The sequence below is a fragment of the Caretta caretta genome, chromosome 17, assembly GCF_965140235.1.
Source record: "Caretta caretta isolate rCarCar2 chromosome 17, rCarCar1.hap1, whole genome shotgun sequence".
Lineage (NCBI taxonomy): Eukaryota > Metazoa > Chordata > Testudines > Cheloniidae > Caretta > Caretta caretta.
This window is the reverse complement of record NC_134222.1, coordinates 13,813,936-13,832,653: the sequence shown is the minus strand read 5'-3', so window position 1 is coordinate 13,832,653 and position 18,718 is coordinate 13,813,936. Positions and strand designations below refer to the sequence as shown.

At 44.2% G+C, this 18,718-nt stretch overlaps 1 protein-coding gene across 1 annotated transcript in view; it reads right to left on the bottom strand.

The window, feature by feature from the left end:
- Positions 1-18,718, bottom strand: part of CALN1 (calneuron 1) — a 184,476-nt gene that overhangs the window by 10,538 nt on the left and 155,220 nt on the right. The window contains exon 5 of the mRNA XM_048824173.2: positions 10,070-10,223. Coding sequence (XP_048680130.1) covers positions 10,070-10,223 — 154 coding nt within the window. The remainder of the gene's footprint in view (positions 1-10,069; positions 10,224-18,718) is intronic.

The following is an 18,718-nucleotide window of genomic DNA, read 5'->3' as shown; positions in this document are numbered from 1 at the left end:
ATTTATATTCTACAAATGAACAAGATTATTTCATGCGTCTCACTGATATGATGAGGCAGTATTTGGGTGGTCAGAAATAAGAAATCCTCTGCACCCCAGCACACTCTATACTTGGCCAGCTGCATTTCTCTTTAGAAAGGAAGACAATCAACAGGACTGTGTGTGACCTAGAACACTGGCAAATGGAAAAACTGGTTCAGCAATAAGTTTGCAACATCCTTAAAATGTTCCACAGGTTTTATTTGAGATTTGAGTAGCCGGAACTTAGAAGTCTGTTTGTTTTGTTTGTTTTTTGAACTTATTAGGGCACAAACAAGTCTTCCATTTCTATCTCCAAAGAATAAATCATTGGTGATTCACTGTGGGCCTAAATTATTCCTGCCAATGTTAGTCTTATTCTGCACTGCCTACTGTACATGGTGTTGATGGGGGTGGAAGCAGAGGGAGGGAGGAAGAAAGACAGTTTTATGAAACATGCACAGGTCCCTTCACTAATCACAAGGGATCTGATCCTGAGAGGTGCTGAGTCAAATGGAGTTGTGTATGCTCAAACTTTTCATCTGGTCAGGGCCAGATCCTGAATTCAGCTGGCAGGAGAAACCTGTCAGTCCCAGGGCCCCACTTTTCCTTATGGCAGGCTCCTCTGTGCTAAGGGTGTGAATTCCTGCCCTGCCTATGAAAAGGAAAGCTGCCACCTTGAACAAAATTGCTCTCGGAGACCACTCATTACAATATAATCTTCCTGTAGCCCTGATCTGTCTACTCGCAAGAGTTGTGTAATGCAACATAACCCACTTTGAGCTACAGTTCCTATAGCTGTAATGCAGTCTGGTTAAACAAGGGTTTTGAATGAGGCTGTAGCAGCCACAGAGCTGTCCAATGGCATTCTAGAGGAAGATGTGTTTTTTTGGAGAGAGGTGCACCTATATACACACAAATAAGTGTCTGGTGGTATTGAGCAAAGTAGACCGATGGAGTGGGCCTAGAGCTTGATTTTTTTAAAGACCGCCTCATGGGCTTTGTCCTCCCAGAGTTCAGCTCTCTGCAGCTGTATTGAAAAATATTTTGTCTTGCCTTTATTCCACTGGGAAAGGTCTGAGAAAAGACAACTACCATGAATATCTAGGCACACTGCACAGGATGCTAGGTAGAGCCAGGATAGATTCAGCTAATATGGGTCATAACTAGCCAAGCTCTAATGCTGGCGCTCCCTGATAAGATAAGGCTGGGGTTTTTGGAATGAGGAAAGTCAGCATTTTACAGCAGAGACCTGTCCGTAGTGGTGTCTAGGCTCTGTACCATTATGGCTGTGTATTGTGTTTTCCTATTTGGAAGGACTGAGAGTAATGAAATCATTTAAGCATAACACTTAGGTCTTCCTCAAGGTTTGTTTGACTGGAGTTCTCCCAGAGGCTAGCCACTTTTCTCCTCAAAACAGAGGAGATGAACATGGTGCTATAGAGAAGAATACAATCTTAGCAGTGGCTGGGTGTGTTCGGAGTAAGCACAGCAGTCGGATGTGAGCTTTCTTCTGAAACTGGTCAGGGTCAGGAATCCCTCTGGGATGCGAGAGGCTGAGTAGCAGCCTCGAAAGGCAATCTGTGAGATTGAGCTACATAAAGACATTCCCAGGAAGCAAGGGTTATCTGCAAGAAGATTGTCACATCAAAGCAGGAGAATCTTATTAAAGCGAGGGAAGGGTCGCCAAGTGGGAATAGCCCCTGGTGGAGTTCACTGAGTGTGTAACTCGTTCATGTACGATAACTAGATACAAGGGGCTGGTCCCAGTGGGCTCAGCCGAGAGCAAGCACAGCAAAGGAAATGAGCTATGCAGCAGCACCAATGAACATCTGAATAATGTCGGGTGACCGCTAACGAAGACGCGTACATGTATAACAGGTGCCAGGCAAGATATGGCCCAGGGTCTATGCTGGACCTCTGTGGAGGAAGAGCTGTTGGAGGTTGCAGGGGCAGAGAGTGGCTGCAGTTTTTCTTCTATTGGGTTGGGGAAGAGGCCACAAAGAGCTAACACTGACCAAAATAGAGCCATAGTATCTGAGGGATGCCCCGAGTCAGCAACCTCTACCATAAAGCTACCATGTCCGATCTGGCCAGTGTTATCATGGTTAAGCTATTGCTAGAAGTAAAGGATGAGCCTTCTTCAAATGCAGGTGCTATAGGACCTGGTCAGTATCCAGCAAATTCAAATTACGTGCTACAAAATATTTACAGGTTTCAGAGTAACAGCCGTGTTAGTCTGTATTCGCAAAAAGAAAAGGAGTACTTGTGGCACCTTAGAGACTAACCAATTTATTTGAGCATGAGCTTTCGTGAGCTACATCCGATGAAGTGAGCTGTAGCTCACGAAAGCTTATGCTCAAATAAATTGGTTAGTCTCTAAGGTGCCACAAGTCCTCCTTTTCTTTTTGAAAATATTTACAGTGAACGTTGTCATAATTCCTGCACGCGGCGAACAACACTAGGAGCGTGGCTGTACAAACACCGAGTTTGCAGCAAGTCACGGTGTAAATCTTACAGCATGCTAACTGGCTGCACACTAACTGTGCATGTGGACCATGCTGCCATACATTAAAGCCTCGCCTACAGTGAGAGCAACACATAGGGCACGTGTAGCTACGTGCCATAGTACAAAACAGGCTGCATCCACAATGCAGCGTGTTGCTGTCCCTGACTCTGAAAGGCTCTGGCAGGGAGAAGCAGAGGGGAAGCTGCAGGATGCTACACCACTAAAAACAGCAGTGAGCTGGGGGAGGCACTGCTCAGGCGTGTAGTTGAGCATGCCCTAAGGTTTTGGCATGTTACGCTACTAAGCAATGCCTCCCCACCAATGCTGCTATTTATACCTGTGCAAGTGGGCCGTGCAGCACGTGTCCTCTGTATGCTGCTGTGAGTGTAGACCTGTCCTAACAGTTCCACAGTGCCCTTTGATCTACTCTTTGCAGTGCACTGAGGAGCTGTTACTGTCCATGTGGACCCTGCGATCACACACTTCATGTGCAGCAAGCTAGTGTGCTGTAAATTTACACCCCAGCTTGCCACGCTCTAAATGTTGGTATGGACAAGTCCCAGGTTTCTTTCCCTTTGTCTGGGAATAGAGTTAGGAAAATAATAGGAGGAAGTCAGCTCCGCATTTTCACACTGTGGGCAAGGAGCAGAGACTCGTGGCATTTGGCTGCAGCTGCTCCATTGTATCCTGTTAATTTCAATGTCACATTTGAGGATGAAATAGGTGTGTGCAGTCATCAGAATATAGACATTCTAGTTTGTTTCCTGTGATATCACAAGCAGTTTGATTTAAGGCACTGCCAGGCAAGAGGCTTTAGTGTAATTGCGAATGGCTCTCCCATTTTTGCTGACTGCTTGTTTCTTTGCCATAAATTATATATACTGATTCCTGGTTCTTGCCTCCATTCCCCTGGCCTGCTCATTAATTTCTTTTGCCCAATGACACTGTGTATCCTTCTGTTTGTTAGGTATTTCTATGGAGCTCTCAGGACTTTGTGGTGCCTTGTTATCAGGATGGAAAATCTGAATGGAAAAGGGGAAAAATGTGTGTGTCAATTTGCGTGGGGGGTGATTCCATTTTTTTTTCTCTACTAGAGCAAAGACTTTGTCATTGGATAGGTGGCAATTTTGGTCTCAGATGCAGATTTGGGTTCAACGTGTCATTCAGTTTACTCTAAATATAGAAGCCAAACACTCCAGATTTGTAGGGTTGGACATCTGGATATGTGTATGTAACTTTCACTAGACAGGGACTGACACACACAATTTAAAGTGTAATCCTGAAAGTCTGTACCCAGACAAGGGAATCTCGGGCCACAAAATAGAGAAAATGGTTTGCTAAGGCCTGGCATGGACAGAGGTTTTGAAGCAATAGTTATATTTAACAGAGGTAGTTATGCTGGTATATCCTTGTGAGGATGCAGTTACACCAATATAAAAGGTGCCTTATAGTAGCATAGTTTCTTTACAAGAATACGCTATAAAGTGCAATGGTGGTACAAGAACCTTCTATACTGCTGTAAGTGCATCCACACTAGGGAGTCGTACCAGTATAGTGAGTGGTACAACTTTTGCGTGTAGACTAGCCCTGAGATTCTCTGGGGTAATTATCCCTTCTGACCCACTGAGCGTCTGTGTCCGTGGAAAGAGCATGCAGTGTCCTTCTGTTGGGAAGAATGTTTCAATGGTGCTAGTGAGTGCTGATTTTGCAGAAGGCTTAAACTAGCTGGGGGGGAACCTTGCTAAAATCCAGCGGGGCACTCCAACATGCCTTACCTGCAAAGGTACTGCTTAATTACTTGATTATGCAAAGAGTTGTCACTTTGGATGGGCTAGCACCAGCAGGAGAGTGAATTTGTGTGGGGGGTGGAGGGTGAGAAAACCTGGATTTGTGCTGGAAATGGCCCACCTGTTGATCACTTTAGATAAGCTATTACCAGCAGGACAGTGGGGTGGGAGGAGGTATTGTTTCATATTCTCTGTGTGTATATAAAGTCTGCTGCAGTTTCCACGGTAAACATCTGATGAAGTGAGCTGTAGCTCACGAAAGCTCATGCTCAAATAAATTGGTTAGTCTCTAAGGTGCCACAAGTACTCCTTTCCTTTTGCGAATACAGACTAACACGGCTGTTCCTCTGAAACCTGCTTAATTAAGGCGTGTCGACTCCATGAAGTCCCACGTTCTTGCTTTGGAGCCAAGCAGTGAAGTTTGGCACCTGTGTAATGGGTATAGTTGGGGCAGCAGCGTATATGCTTAAGTGAACAGCTACGCATGGGGGAAAGATGCAGGTTGTCTTTGGGCCTGAAAGCACTTTGAAAAGTGCCAGTGTCACGGCTAAACTTTTGAAGAATTCAGTTATTTTTGAACCAAAAAACTGGTTAAAAGCTAATATTTTTTTCCTCCTGATTTTTTTTTTTTAATGGGTCCATATGCTTCTGGGTTCTGTCTGGCACCAGCAGCGCCAACATCCCATGAGAAAAAGCTGTTCCCGCTGTACTTTCAGAAGCAGGAAGTACCAACGTGCTGACAGACTGAGCATATGACACTTCCAGCCCAATTTTAGCAGATCCAGGCTGAGAGGGTTCACCGAAGTATCGGGCCCAGCTCCGTGCTGATCTCGGAACCTCCCAAAATTCCCCCGTTGAGTCACATTAGTGGGTTATCAGCAGGTAATGGTGATTTTAAGTGCTTTGCTTTATATCAACTTTCCATTTTTAATCAAGATTTAAATCAGCAAGCAGGAAACCTTGATTTTAAGTAATGGATGTTGATCTTATTTTGCATTTGCGCTTTTTATTGTTCCTAAAGACAGGTCGATTGGTGTGATTTGGTGGTACTTTTTTTTGCTAACCAGGAGGATGCACTAGATCTATACGCATTTATTCCAATTTCTAAGTGTTGCACATTTATTGAACTTTTGCTTTTTTTATATTAGAAAATGGTGAATGGAGGATCTCATTTAATAACTGCAAGTAAAAAAAATGTCAGACTCCATTTGGCTAGAAATTGGAAATCAATTCAAAATGCACAAACTGCATTGTTTTTAGTAAATGAAACTACCTTAAATATGTTGGACACAAAAGAAGTGTTCTTAGTAAATAAATCGCGGGCAAGACTTCATTTATCAAATCAGTGTGATGGTAAAACTAGTGCCCTTCACAATCAAACTTGTTCTGCGTTTCAGTTGGTTCCAATCCTGAAGGACATGGTGACGTCTAAATCAGGGTATGTGGCTTATATAGTAGCCCAGACGTGTGGTGGTGCGGTAGTAGAGACATTTCCTACAGTGAGAGGAGTGGTTTTCCTGTCAGCGTAGGGAATCCACCTCTCTGAGAGGCTGTAGCTAGGTCGACAGCAGAATTCTTTGTTGATCTACAGTAGTGGTTAGGTCAACCTAACTACGTTGCAGAGGGCAGGAAATTTTTCCAAGCCCTAAGTGATATAAACCAAATAAACCTTGAGCTACAGCTGAGGCCCAGTCTATACCTAAAAATTTCTGCTCTTCTAGTATCCTTTTATTTTTCTCTCACTCTGAACTTATTGTGGGAAACTATCTACACTCAGTGAAGCCCAGGAAGGCCAAATCACACTTGGAGCTGCAGCTAGCAAGAGATGTTAAGAGTAACAAGAAGGGTTTCTTCAGGTATGTTAGCAACAAGAAGAAAGTCAAGGAAAGTGTGGGCCCCTTACTGAATGAGAGAGGCAACCTAGTGACAGAGGATGTGGAAAAAGCTAATGTACTCAATGCTTTTTTTTGCCTCTGTCTTCACGAACAAGGTCAGCTCCCAGACTGCTGCACTGGGCAGCACAGCATGGGGAGGAGGTGACCAGCCCTCTGTGGAGAAAGACGTGGTTCGGGACTATTTAGAAAAGCTGGACGAGCACAAGTCCATAGGGCCGGATGCGCTGCATCCGAGAGTGCTAAAGGAATTGGCGGATGTGATTGCAGAGCCATTGGCCGTTATCTTTGAAAACTCATGGCGATCGGGGGAGGTCCCGGATGACTGGAAAAAGGCTAATGTAGTGCCCATCTTTAAAAAAGGGAAGAAGGAGGATCCTGGGAACTACAGGCCAGTCAGCCTCACCTCAGTCCCTGGAAAAATCATGGACCAGGTCCTCAAGGAATCAATTCTGAAGCACTTAGAGGAGAGGAAAGTGATCAGGAACAGTCAGCATGGATTCACCAAGGGCAAGTCATGCCTGACTAATCTAATTGCCTTCTACGACAAGATAATCGGCTCTGTGACTGAGGGGAAAGCGGTGGACGTGGTGTTCCTTGACTTTAGCAAAGCTTTTGATACAGTCTCCCACAGTATTCTTGCCAGCAAGTTAAAGTATGGGCTATAAGGTGGATAGAAAGCTGGCTGGATTGTCTGGCTCAACGGCTCCATGTCTAGTTGGCAGCGGAGTGCCTCAAGGGTTGGTCCTGGGGCCAGCTTTGTTCAATATCTTCATAAATGATCTGGAGAATGGCGTGGACTGCACCCTCAGCAAGTTTGCAGATGATGCTAAACTGGGAGGAGAGGTAGATGCGCTGGAGGGTAGGGATAGGATACAGAGGCACCTAGACAAATTAGAGGATTGGGGCAAAAGAAATCTGAGGTTCAAGTGCAGAGTCCTGCACTTAGGATGGAAGAATCCCATGCACCGCTACAGACTAGGGACCGACTGACTAGGCAGCAGTTCTGCAGAAAAGGACCTAGGGGTTACAGTGGACGAGAAGCTGGATATGAGTCAACAGTGTGCCGTAGTTGCCAAGAAGGCCAATGGCATTTTGGGATGTATAAGTAGGGGCACTGTCAGCAGATGGAGGGATGTGATCGTTCCCCTCTATTCAACATTGGTGAGGCCTCATCTGGAGTACTGTGTCCAGTTTTGGGCCCCACACTACAAAAAGGATGAGGAAAAATTGGAACACGTCCAGTGGAGGGCAACAAAAATGATTAGGGGACTGGAACACATGAGTTATGAGGAGAGGCTGAGGGAACTGGGATTGTTTAGTCTGCAGAAGAGAAGAATGAGGAGTGATTTGATAGCTGCTTTCAACTCCCTGAAAGGGGGTTCCAAAGAGGATGGATCTAGACTGTTCTCAGTGGTAGCAGATGACAGAACAAGGAGTAATGGTCTCAAGTTGCAGCGGGGGAGGTTTAGGTTGGATATTAGGAAAAACTTTCACTAGAAGGGTGGTGAAGAACTGGAATGCGTTACCTAGGGAGGTGGAGGAATCGCCTTCCTTTGAGGTTTTTAAGGTCAGGCTTGACAAAGCCCTGGCTGGGATGATTTAACTGGGAATTGGTCCTGCTTCAAGCAGGGGGTTGGACTAGATGACCTTCTGGGGTCCCTTCCAACCCTGATATTCTATGATAAGCATTCTTAAACTTGAAATGAAAGATTAGATGGGATTTTTTTTTAAACTTTGAGTCATTTTTCCCATTGGAATCTTATGCTGGGTAAAGTATAAAAGCGGCTGTGACTATTAAAGCCAAAATTGCATGTGACACCATCCGTCAAGCACTTCAGTTAACATTGCTTGTGGAATCACTGAACTAACTTTTTTTTAAACCCAATTTTGCGAATACAAAGCTAGTCATTCTTAATGTGGTCCAATAAAAGAGATCACCTCACCCACCTTGTCTCTTTCAAATCATCCAGAGACTTACTGTAATTAGTTCCAGAATGCTAGGTTAAGCCCATGTGTATGTGTCAATCTTTGCAGGATTGGGACCTTAAGGGGCCAAACTTTTTTAGTAGATTAATATCACAAAGCAGAATTTGACTCTCTTTTGTGCTAATGGGTTGGCTTGCCTAGGTAACATTCTCTCTTTTGCAGAGAAAGAACTATGCCAGGTTTCAAGTGCTAGGTGATTTCAGGACTATCAATAGTAATTAACCAGTGTCAGAGAGATGACTCCAGAGCTCAGTCGTAATTCATTGTGCTAATTCTATTACAAGGATTAAAACTTGCCTCTCACAAGGATATGAGCCAACTAAAGAGATTCCTGTCTCCCTGAGAAGCTCTCTGGCTCGCACACTCTCTCATCATTTTATACCAACCATTGTGCAGTCCCCAGAAATGCTATCACTGAGAAGTAGCTACTCCTGAGAGAATCACCATTTCCTCCTCCGTTGACCTCTCACTGAGCTATCCTATTTTTCTTTATTATTAACTTTCCTGTTCCAAAGAGCCTTTCGTCAGAGACTCTCAGAACACTTTGCAGGGTTTTCTGCTTGTAATAACCTTCTAACCATTTTTTTTAAGAGGTGGCTCACTTTGGTGAACACCTTTTCAGTTCCTTGACATTTTTCACTGATATTGGTTTGGGGGAGGAAGGGGTTGTTGGTTTTTGTACCACCTGACTCTTCTTGGGTTCATGCCAAGGGACTGAAACTGTTCCCAATGGAGCATGAAAACTCATATCAATTCATGCATGGGCTCACACTCACGGATGTTGAAAAAGCTGGAGTTAGCATGAAGAGCAGGTTGGGGTGGTGCTCCTAAAGCCGGATGGGGCAGCATATGAAACAGTGAGCTGGAAGGCAAGAGGTTCTAATGCTAGGCATTCACTCCCGACTAAATAATGTAAGAAAATGGTTTTGTTCCACAGCTCTAGTAAAGGAAGGCGATTTAGGGAGGGGGTTGTGGTGGTTGATTAGTATGCTTTAAACAAATCTACTAACAAAGTACACAGCCATTCTTCCTCCCCTTTAAGCAATTTGTTGACTTCAAATCCACACTAAGTTTAAATGTAGGTTTGCTACTGTGTTATAAGTGCTGAAAAGGGAAGAGTGTGTAGGGGAAACTGGTGGGGAAGACTTACCTTGCTTGTGGAAGGATACTAAGAAATTGACCCCAAAATGGTTCATGATTTTGGTACTGAGCCTGACAAATTTGTCACAAGATCCATCTTATATAAAGATGGGAGTTAATCGTATAGAGCACGCGTTCTCAAACCGGGGTCTTGACCCCTCCGGGGGTTGCGAGATTATTACAGCAGGTGTGTGTGGGGGTCACGAGCTGTCAGACTCCACCCCAAACCCTGCTTTGCCTCCTACATTTTACACTGGTATTAAACACTTTAAATATGAAAAAAAATTATAAGGAGGGGGGGTCACACTCAGCAAGCCTCTGTGTGAAAGGGGCCACCAGTACAAAAGTTTGCAAACCACTGATATAGAGTAAAGGATCCCTACGTGTTTTATAGTCCCTTTAAGTAATACTATGAGGTAGTCATAAAATCTAGTTAGTACATGACCTTTTCAATCCTTGTAAATGTACTGCAAACCATATAAGGTATCAGTTTGATACTTAAAACACTTCAGCCCCCCCACCCCCCCAATTTTCATGGATACAGAGTAAAGAAGATTAAGGCTCAAATTCTGAGGTCCATAGTCAGTTTTCACCGTGCTTTTAAGCAGACCAGTGCTCACTGGTACTAATCAGGTCAGTTCCCATTAAAACCTTCGGAAAGGACCTCAGGATCCTGCTAGAGTTTCATAACAAAGAAAAGCTTAGAGAGAAAAGACATAACAACTTTTCACCACCTTCAAACTCTGGTTGGCAGTTGCCAGAGTTTTCATTCAAACTCTCCTCTTCATTGATGATGATGTTTTCAATGTCCTTCATTGTTAAATGATCCTGGAATGCATGATACAGAATATGTTTGAGCTCTTCCAGCGTTATCCTTTGCATGTCAAACTGTGGGAATAAGAGAAAGCATTTCAGTTAGTTTGCAGAAGTGGTAACAAACCATAAATGCTTTAGGGACGCGCTCTCCACATCCCAATGTGCTGCACGCTCGTTGTGGAAGAAAAGGCCTCAGAGGTTATTTTTCAAATTCTTTTCCATACTTCTAAAGAATGCACTAGAAGTGGTGGATATCCATCACTTCCCCTATGAGGTCTGTATTGCCTATCAGCTTTTCCAGGCATGCATGCGCCCAAGAAGCCAAACCCAGGATGGGTTCAATGAGCCTCGCTCATTTTTGGTAGGATCTTTATATACTGGGCTGCCTAGCAGCTTTTTGCAGTGCAGCAGCACCCTGCCCTAATCCCTCCCTCTTAACATAATACAGGGCGCTGACATGTTGACCTTCAAGTATTCATGAGCATATGTCACAGGCAAGGTAGGTAGGTGCTGCTCCCACACAATGTCAGTGCCCAGCCTGAAACGGTCACTGCTGCAGAAATATGCTTCCATTGGAACACAGGCCCCCGCCCCTCTCCAGAGGGTACATCTTTGCTTTGGGGTATCTGGCTGTACAATTGCACAGACACAGACCTATATATATAGTATGAATAAAATTAAATAAAAAGAGAATGTGTTCTCTTTTTTTATCATATACAAATAGAGAACTCATTGCTTGATTGATTTATTTAACAAAAACCCTCGACATTTACATGCAACCTCTGTAGTCTTCTCAACCCTTCAAAAGAAATGCCCACCTCCTGAAATGAGAGAGGAATCCAAATTACACCTCTGGCCTAATATGGTGATTGAGAAAAATAAATTACCACTTGTGTCTGCTTCTTCCATTAAACACATACTGACAGCAAGTAATTAGATTTCTTATCCAACAATTTCATAAACCATAGGAGCAAAAAGAGAACCCCCTCCCCAAAGCAATTAGATAAGCTTATCTATTCTTAGTTAACAGGAAAACAAAGAAGTTTAGCATGGAAAACAGCTAAGGCCCTCTTCCCTGACCACCTTCTCCTTCACTGAGAAAAATCATTTGCCTATGTGGGGAAAATAAGCTTTCAGAAGCTGTTCTTGATACGTTTAAAATATTTTTGCATATAAATGAATCCAGACTCATTGATCTCTAAAATTCTAATTTAGTTCTTTTTCCTGTGACCTGTAAAATCTGATGCCAACAATGTTATCGCGCAGCGAGCAGGAGACAGCACGGGAAATGGTGAACACTGCAAGCGCCTCATGTAGCTCCAAACAGACCCCATCTATTGGGGTTGGTTGTTTCTCTGCTGGATTTGGGACACCGCTGACCTACTAAAACTATCACCAAACGCACAATTGCCACCAGCAAGCTCTAGACTTTGCTTGCGCTAGAAGAAAGACACACACACACAGTGACAAATTGCCCACTCATTGTGTTGTAAGCACAGAAATCTGCATACTCCTCTTCTGATTTCTTTCAGAACTGGTATGAATAGGAAAAATGTTTCTCCTGGCAACTAGAGCTCTGTAAACATAGGCTAACAGACACTTGGCTACCTCACAGGGGTGTTGGAAGCATTAATTACTTGATGTTTTATACGCTGCTTTGCATTTGCAAAGCATGTTACAGAGCCAAGTGTCGTTTGATCATTTTTACCCCCTTCTGAGGCAGTGTTTTCAGGCTGGCACAGTGCTAAGGTGAACGGCGTTGCTCTGGCTTTACACCAGATTTACCTCTTGTATCTCTATGGGCCAAACTGAGCTATGTTAAAGTGCAGGGGGTTATCGTGGTTCTGTGAAACACCCAGAGCCCAACAGTCTCCCCCACATACTGAGCGTATGCTTTCTCACCCGCCCTGTAGTTTTGCTTTCCTCTTTGGCCCTTTTGGTGTGGACCAGACTTACGTTAGGGGTCACAGCTGAGTTAAGTCTGCAGTGAAGCCATGGCCTTACTGGCCAAAGGGGGTGTGGTGGCTGGTCCGTTGATGCTATAATTGTGCTTGGTTTATATCTTTGTCTCAAAGGGAGATCTCTGAAGCCAGTGTGTTCATAGCGCCACCCTATAGAGATTTTTTTTTCCTTCTACCATCTGCCCAATAGCTAGCTTTACCAGTAATTGGGGGTGCTTGCAAATGCTAGAAAGCACAGTGTGTGACTTTCTGGCAGATGTATTTAGAAGCACAGATCATGGTCTCTGTGCTCTGTAAGCTAACTCACATGGTATATTTGAAAGTGCCCCAACATATGAGTGGAAATCCCGTCTTCTCAGGCATCCACCAATCACTGGTGTTCTGACTCCTCAGACATTTCTGTAACTACTAGCAGATTGTGCTTTTGATATTCCGCCCGTGTGGTTTTCTACAAGGAGTGCGTTTGTTCCTCTGCCTCTTGGGACATTCTAGGGAGAGGGGATTTGGATGGGCTAGTTTCAGGGACAGTGCGTGTAAACTTCATGGGCAGCGGGTATCAAAAGTAGTAGTGGGACTCCCCTCACTCCATCACAGAAATACTGAAACATAGGACTAGCCCCAGTGGATCTGACCTCTGGTCCATCTAGCCCAGTATCAGCTGCTTCGGAGGAAGGTGCAGGAAACCGCCCAGCAGGCAGATAAGTATGTTCAGATAGCAACACACTTCAACTACAGTACGGTTGTATCCCACGTCAAAGGGCAATTGGCGACGGACTCTCTCTTGAGGTTCTTTGGAAGAAATCCTTGGTGGAAGGATTCTGCAATGGCTCTTTTAGTGACAATTTACCAAAGTATTCCTCAGCAGCAGAACTGCTGCCTTACGATCATCTGGCATGGGCGCTCTCTCTCCTATGAGCCCCCCTGCACCAAGCAGCACCCCTGCCCCTTGTCAGATCAGTTCCCTGAGGTTGAGCCAGCAGCCGATTGGGCATGTCCAACTTATTTTCACTAAGACGTGGAGCCACTGACTGTGTCAAACAGTAGAAGGGGTTTATAATTTGATGCAGAGAGATCCTGTCTTGTGTCACACACGTTACCTAGATTACTCTTCAGGCTGGGGGGGCCCATGCAGCACTTGCTCACTCCATCCGTGAGCCTGTATGCCGAGTTCTTCTGCTGAGCGTTACTCTTCCCAAGAAGAGGCAGAGGATAAAGAAGAAAGGACTCAGCACCAATCCCTGACTCAGTCCCGCCTGTCGCAATCGTCCATCTGTAATGAGCACGGCGCTTGGTAATAAAGTGTTTGCAGGATCAGACCTGCAGTTTGTGAAGTATTTTGTCATCTTTGGGGATGAAAACCGTTAGAGCTATGAACAGCACCTAGAAACTCAGCAGCCTGAAATAGTTCCCAGTTTGAGCCCACACCTTCTGGCCCAGTCAGCGTGTTAGTCAGAAATGTCCTTTTGCCATTAATGTGTGTTAATAACACAATCATTAGCTTTGGTGAAAAGAGCAGTGGTGGAAACTGATTTTATAAGCCTATTTTTCATTCACGGGCTGTAAATTAAGGTTCATACAGAGATGGTAACTTTCCTGAAATAAGCACAAAGGAATAAATTAAATTCAGTGAATTTTAAAAAGTGTTAAATTCTCCAAGTGAATCTCAAACTATAAAACGCTGGCTGTTGCTAACGATCAAGGTGGAAGAGCATTTATAGACAGGGAAGAGCCCTGTCAATGGACGAAATCCATAAAAGAATCTCCCAGTATTATGCTGTAGAAGACAAGCGAGTCAGCTTGATAAACTCTTTGTTCTTCACAAATGAATGTACAGAACTTTATCAGAACTCTGACTACTGCCTCTTGGGGATGTATGAAAGAGATGATTATGATTCTGAGGCAGGGTGGTACTTCAATAAGCTCAGCTCCTGTGCTGATAATTTCCAGGGACAGCACTTCCCTCAAGCATGCCTCAGTATTTACCTGCTACCAGGACTAAAGTCCTGCTAACAGGTAGAGAACTGTTTGTTAGTTAAAGAAACTCACATCTGCATGCTGAAAGCCAGAACTAGTTAGAACTCTTTCTTAAAGTATGCACTTAGATCATGGCTAAGGGACTTAGCAAGCTCACCATTAGCTATGATATATGAAAAATCTTGCCATTAACATGTTAGACTTAACCTGAACTGAAATTTAAGGGCCTGTATATTCAGGTGGTCAGACAAGGGAAAAGGAGTTTAAGGTTCTAAGAGCCCATTAGATCATCTTATCTATTTCCCCCTGTAGATTAAAAAAAGAAATGTTCCTCTCAGCCATGAAGTGGACATTTGAACTTGCCCCAAACATATGGCTGTTCAGTGCCAGGGTTCCGGCTTGGCCTTTCATGGAGGGTGGAGCTAGAGTCAAATTGCCTAGCGATAAGGGGTACTGGGAACCTGAGGTTTCGTAGTGCAACTCTAACCCGTAATTGCAGGGAAAGTTGTGCTAAATGCTGCACAGCAGCACATTGACAGTACCAAAATTGAGCAGGTGAGCACATCTGCTTATCAAGGCTACGCTGGGCTGTGCAGGGGCTCAAGGCTCTGGCTGCATGGATCTGCCTGTGGGATCAGGTCCATGCTGATGCTCCCTTTTTATATAAAAAGGAGAGAGCACCACCATTCGAAATGGAGAGGACTATTTGGCCTTGGGGATTTTACACCTATCTGATAGCTTTCTATTCGACTTAGTACATCCCTGTGCTGATGCAACTCTTGTGGTAGGTTTTAACACACTCTGACAAACTTCTGGCATTTCTAATGATGTATCCAACCCAGATATAAAATCATCACAGCTTGTAAAAGAAGGGCATGATTTCATCTGCTGTATAGCATGTAGGCTCAGCTTCGGGGGAGAGAACTTAAAGTTTTATAACTGAACTGTAGCCACCAACTTGTATGAGCTATGGAAAAAAACCTTTTCAGTAGGTGAGTGAGCCTCCCGTGTCTCAGCAATTAGAGCAACGTTAAAAGCTTGTCAACAGGAACCAGCTCTAGGCACCAGCAAAGCAAGCACGTGCTTGGGGTGACACTCTGGCTATCCCTTTTTTTTTTCTGGGCTTGGGCAGTTGCGCGCTTGGGACGACAAAAAATCTAGAGCTGGCCCTGCTTGTCGACAGCCGTATGGAGTTCCAGAAAGTGTTGGAATCCGTCATGCTATCACTTTAGAAATCGTGCTGTATAATTGGTAAATTTGCACCTGTAGACAAGCTCTTAGGCAAGGCATGCTTTGAACAGAGACCAAGATGATCCCTGGTGTGTCACTCCATTGACTGGGGTAAATTAGACTCCTTGTTCTCCCAGATAACTAACTCTGACTATAAATTTTTGGGCATATAGTTGGAAACTCGTTTCAATTATTTACTCCATAAATTGCTCTCAAATTTTTATACTTTGCATCCAACAATGCATTCTATTTGGCTACTGACTGCAGTATATTACAGTTTCATTTCCCTGATCAGCTCATGTTTCTTAAAACACCACTCAAAGGCATAGAATGGCCATTTTGACTCATTTGCCTACACTGAACATATGCTACGCTTACGATGCTTTTGTAGAAAGGAGACGAAACATGGTTGCTCCCATTTTATGGGTCCTTATTTAATAAAAGTGCATATGCCCGCTGTGGTCGATGCAGTGAGCTGGTTAGATGTGAGTGTATCACCCCGGAAGTGTTGCCCACTTCACATCGTCTTAACAAACCAGTGTGAAAATGTATTTGGGCAGGGGCAAAACCCTGACATAAGTAGATCTCAGGCTTTGTTATGAAGTGTTTAGACTTTGACTTGCATTGACAGGCTTTTGCACCAGGAACACTCATTATGCCTTGTACCTGCTTTCACATCTCCAGTCTGATTAAAAACAAAAATCAGTACCCCTGTTGTCAAAGATATATGAAAAAAATACCCTTGGTAGGGCTCTTGAGCCAGTAGTCGTACTTTAGCCCCAAACTAAGCTCAGGAGAGTTAGTTCCTTTTGAGATAAAATTATAGCTCAGGAAAAAGCCCAGAACTGTACAGTGCTAGATCGATGGTAATCTAGACAGATATCATGAATCATGCAAATGATGATGATCTGTCTGAGTGCGGCAGAGAGCAATATCAGATGAACTGTCCAATCTATCACCAGCACAATGGGTATGCGGGCTGGGGCGGTGGGAGGAAATGAAGGACAAAGTAATAACCAACCTTTGGTTGCAACTTTAATAAAAATACCTGGGCTCTTGGCCAAGCTGAGAAATTATTCTGCCCATAAAGCACTGCCAAATTATAGCAAACTTTGATCACTATGGACTGCCCTTAGATCTTAAAAAAACAATGTATTTGTTTTATGCTCTTTATAAAATCACCCACAATCTAAAATGCCATTTTTCGTAGATTATTTTTTTCCCCACAAACATGATCTTCTATCCCTCCCTCTTTAGGCTTCTCAGATGAAATGGCAGGGAGCTCTTAGAACTCCCATACAATACTTTTGTGGAAAGAAACAAGGCAGAACATGCAGATCAGTGACTCATTTGCCTACACTGAACACCAGCTTCTTTCCATTCCGATGTCAACTTAGAACTACCAAATAAGTTCACTGAACACATTGGGATAAATGATGGCCCTGGGAGCCAGCGAAGCACGGGGTTAGCATCCAAGTGTGTTGGTGGTGGGACGTTACGCCTGCATGTGACACACAGTAAATCATAGAATATCAGGATTGGAAGGGACCCCAGAAGGTCATCTAGTCCAACCCCTTCCTCGAAGCAGGACCAATCCCCAGTTAAATCATCCCAGCCAGGGCTTTGTCAAGCCTGACCTTAAAAACCTCTAAGGAAGGAGATTCTAACGCATTCCACCACCCTCCTAGTGAAAAAGTTTTTCCTAATATCCAATCTAAACCTCCCCCACTGCAACTTGAGACCATTACTCCTCGTTCTGTCATCTGCTACCATTGAGAACAGTCTAGAGCCATCCTCTTTGGAACCCCCTTTCAGGTAGTTGAAAGCAGCTATCAAATCCCCCCTCATTCTTCTCTTCTGCAGACTAAACAATCCCAGCTCCCTCAGCCTCTCCTCATAAGTCATGTGTTCCAGACCCCTAATCATTTTTGTTGCCCTTCGCTGGACTCTCTCCAATTTATCCACATCCTTCTTGTAGTGTGGGGCCCAAAACTGGACACAGTACTCCAGATGAGGCCTCACCAATGTCGAATAGAGGGGAACGATCACATCCCTCGATCTGCTCGCTATGCCCCTACTTATACATCCCAAAATGCCATTGGCCTTCTTGGCAACAAGGGCACACTGCTGACTCATATCCAGCTTCTCATCCACTGTCACCCCTAGGTCCTTTTCCGCAGAAAAGGGATCTGTCCCAAAGCACCCCTGCAGCTTGCTATGGAGGCATTTGTGCCAACACTGGAACACCCCCTCTGGGGCGTGCCGAGGGAAAGCAGCAGTGCTAATCATGCTCCCTAGCTCTCTGAGCCAAAATTATGTGGGTGTGCTGGAGGCAGCAGAGGCCTCTCTGCATCTGCACCCCTCTGGCATACACAGTTACCTAAGAGGTCAAAGCACGGCCCTGACTGTATATGCAATCAGAGCAGTTTGAAACAGAGTATCTTCGAGGCTGTTTAACGACTGTCATCTGGGTAACTGGTTTTATTCACGTGTGAGTTCCCCTAATAGGTAATTACTTCAGAACTGTAGTGGAAGATTAGTGTGAGCAAGTGCATATTTAGGAAGAGAAATAGTCTAGGGAAGGTCTTGTTTAGCTCAGTTCCTTTTTTGCTCTTGGGAGTACACTGTGTTCAAACACGTCACTGCTTATTAACCACAGTTCACACTAGGCATGGGCGAGCAAATTTCTATCGCTGCTCCCAGTGTAAACTAAGGCTTGAAAATGTTGGCTTAGTTTAAAGGGTACAGTGAGCTGGGAATTACAGAGATCCAGAAGCATAAAGATGCCCAGTTAGAAAACAGCCAGTATTTACTTATTAACTGTATTGAAAGACTTCACTGAGAGCCAATCTCCTCCTCTGATCAGCTATGGACAGGAAACTGTGGGGGTGACAACTCAATGAGGAATGAAATCCAGATGACTGGTCTTGCTTCATATGTGCATGAAGCTGCTGGGTGTGAAGAAACGGCCTTCCAGAGGTCCCATAAATACTCCCCCCTCCCTGGCTGAGGATGCCTGCTACAACGGCAGATGATTGTTGTGGTTATGAGTACCATTAGCATGTGTTTCTCTGCCCTATATGGTATCCTCTCTCAACCGTTCCACTTTTCTTATGCGATCATTTACATGGGTAGATTTCTCTGTCACATACACACTTATTTCTGTTACTTTCTTTTAATGTCATCTTGTCTTTTCCCAATTTCTAATACAGTGGAGCCAATCTCTGATTCATGTAAAATGTCCTCCCACTTTTTTGTAAATGTCAGAATTATAGCCGTGATGGCTCTGTGAAAGTTAAAGAAAGCTGAGACTATTATATGTTTCCGGGTGCTAAAGAAGAATGAATTTTATCAAACTGGATATTAAAGTTCCATCCATCAGCTCGCCCCGGTCTGTGCATC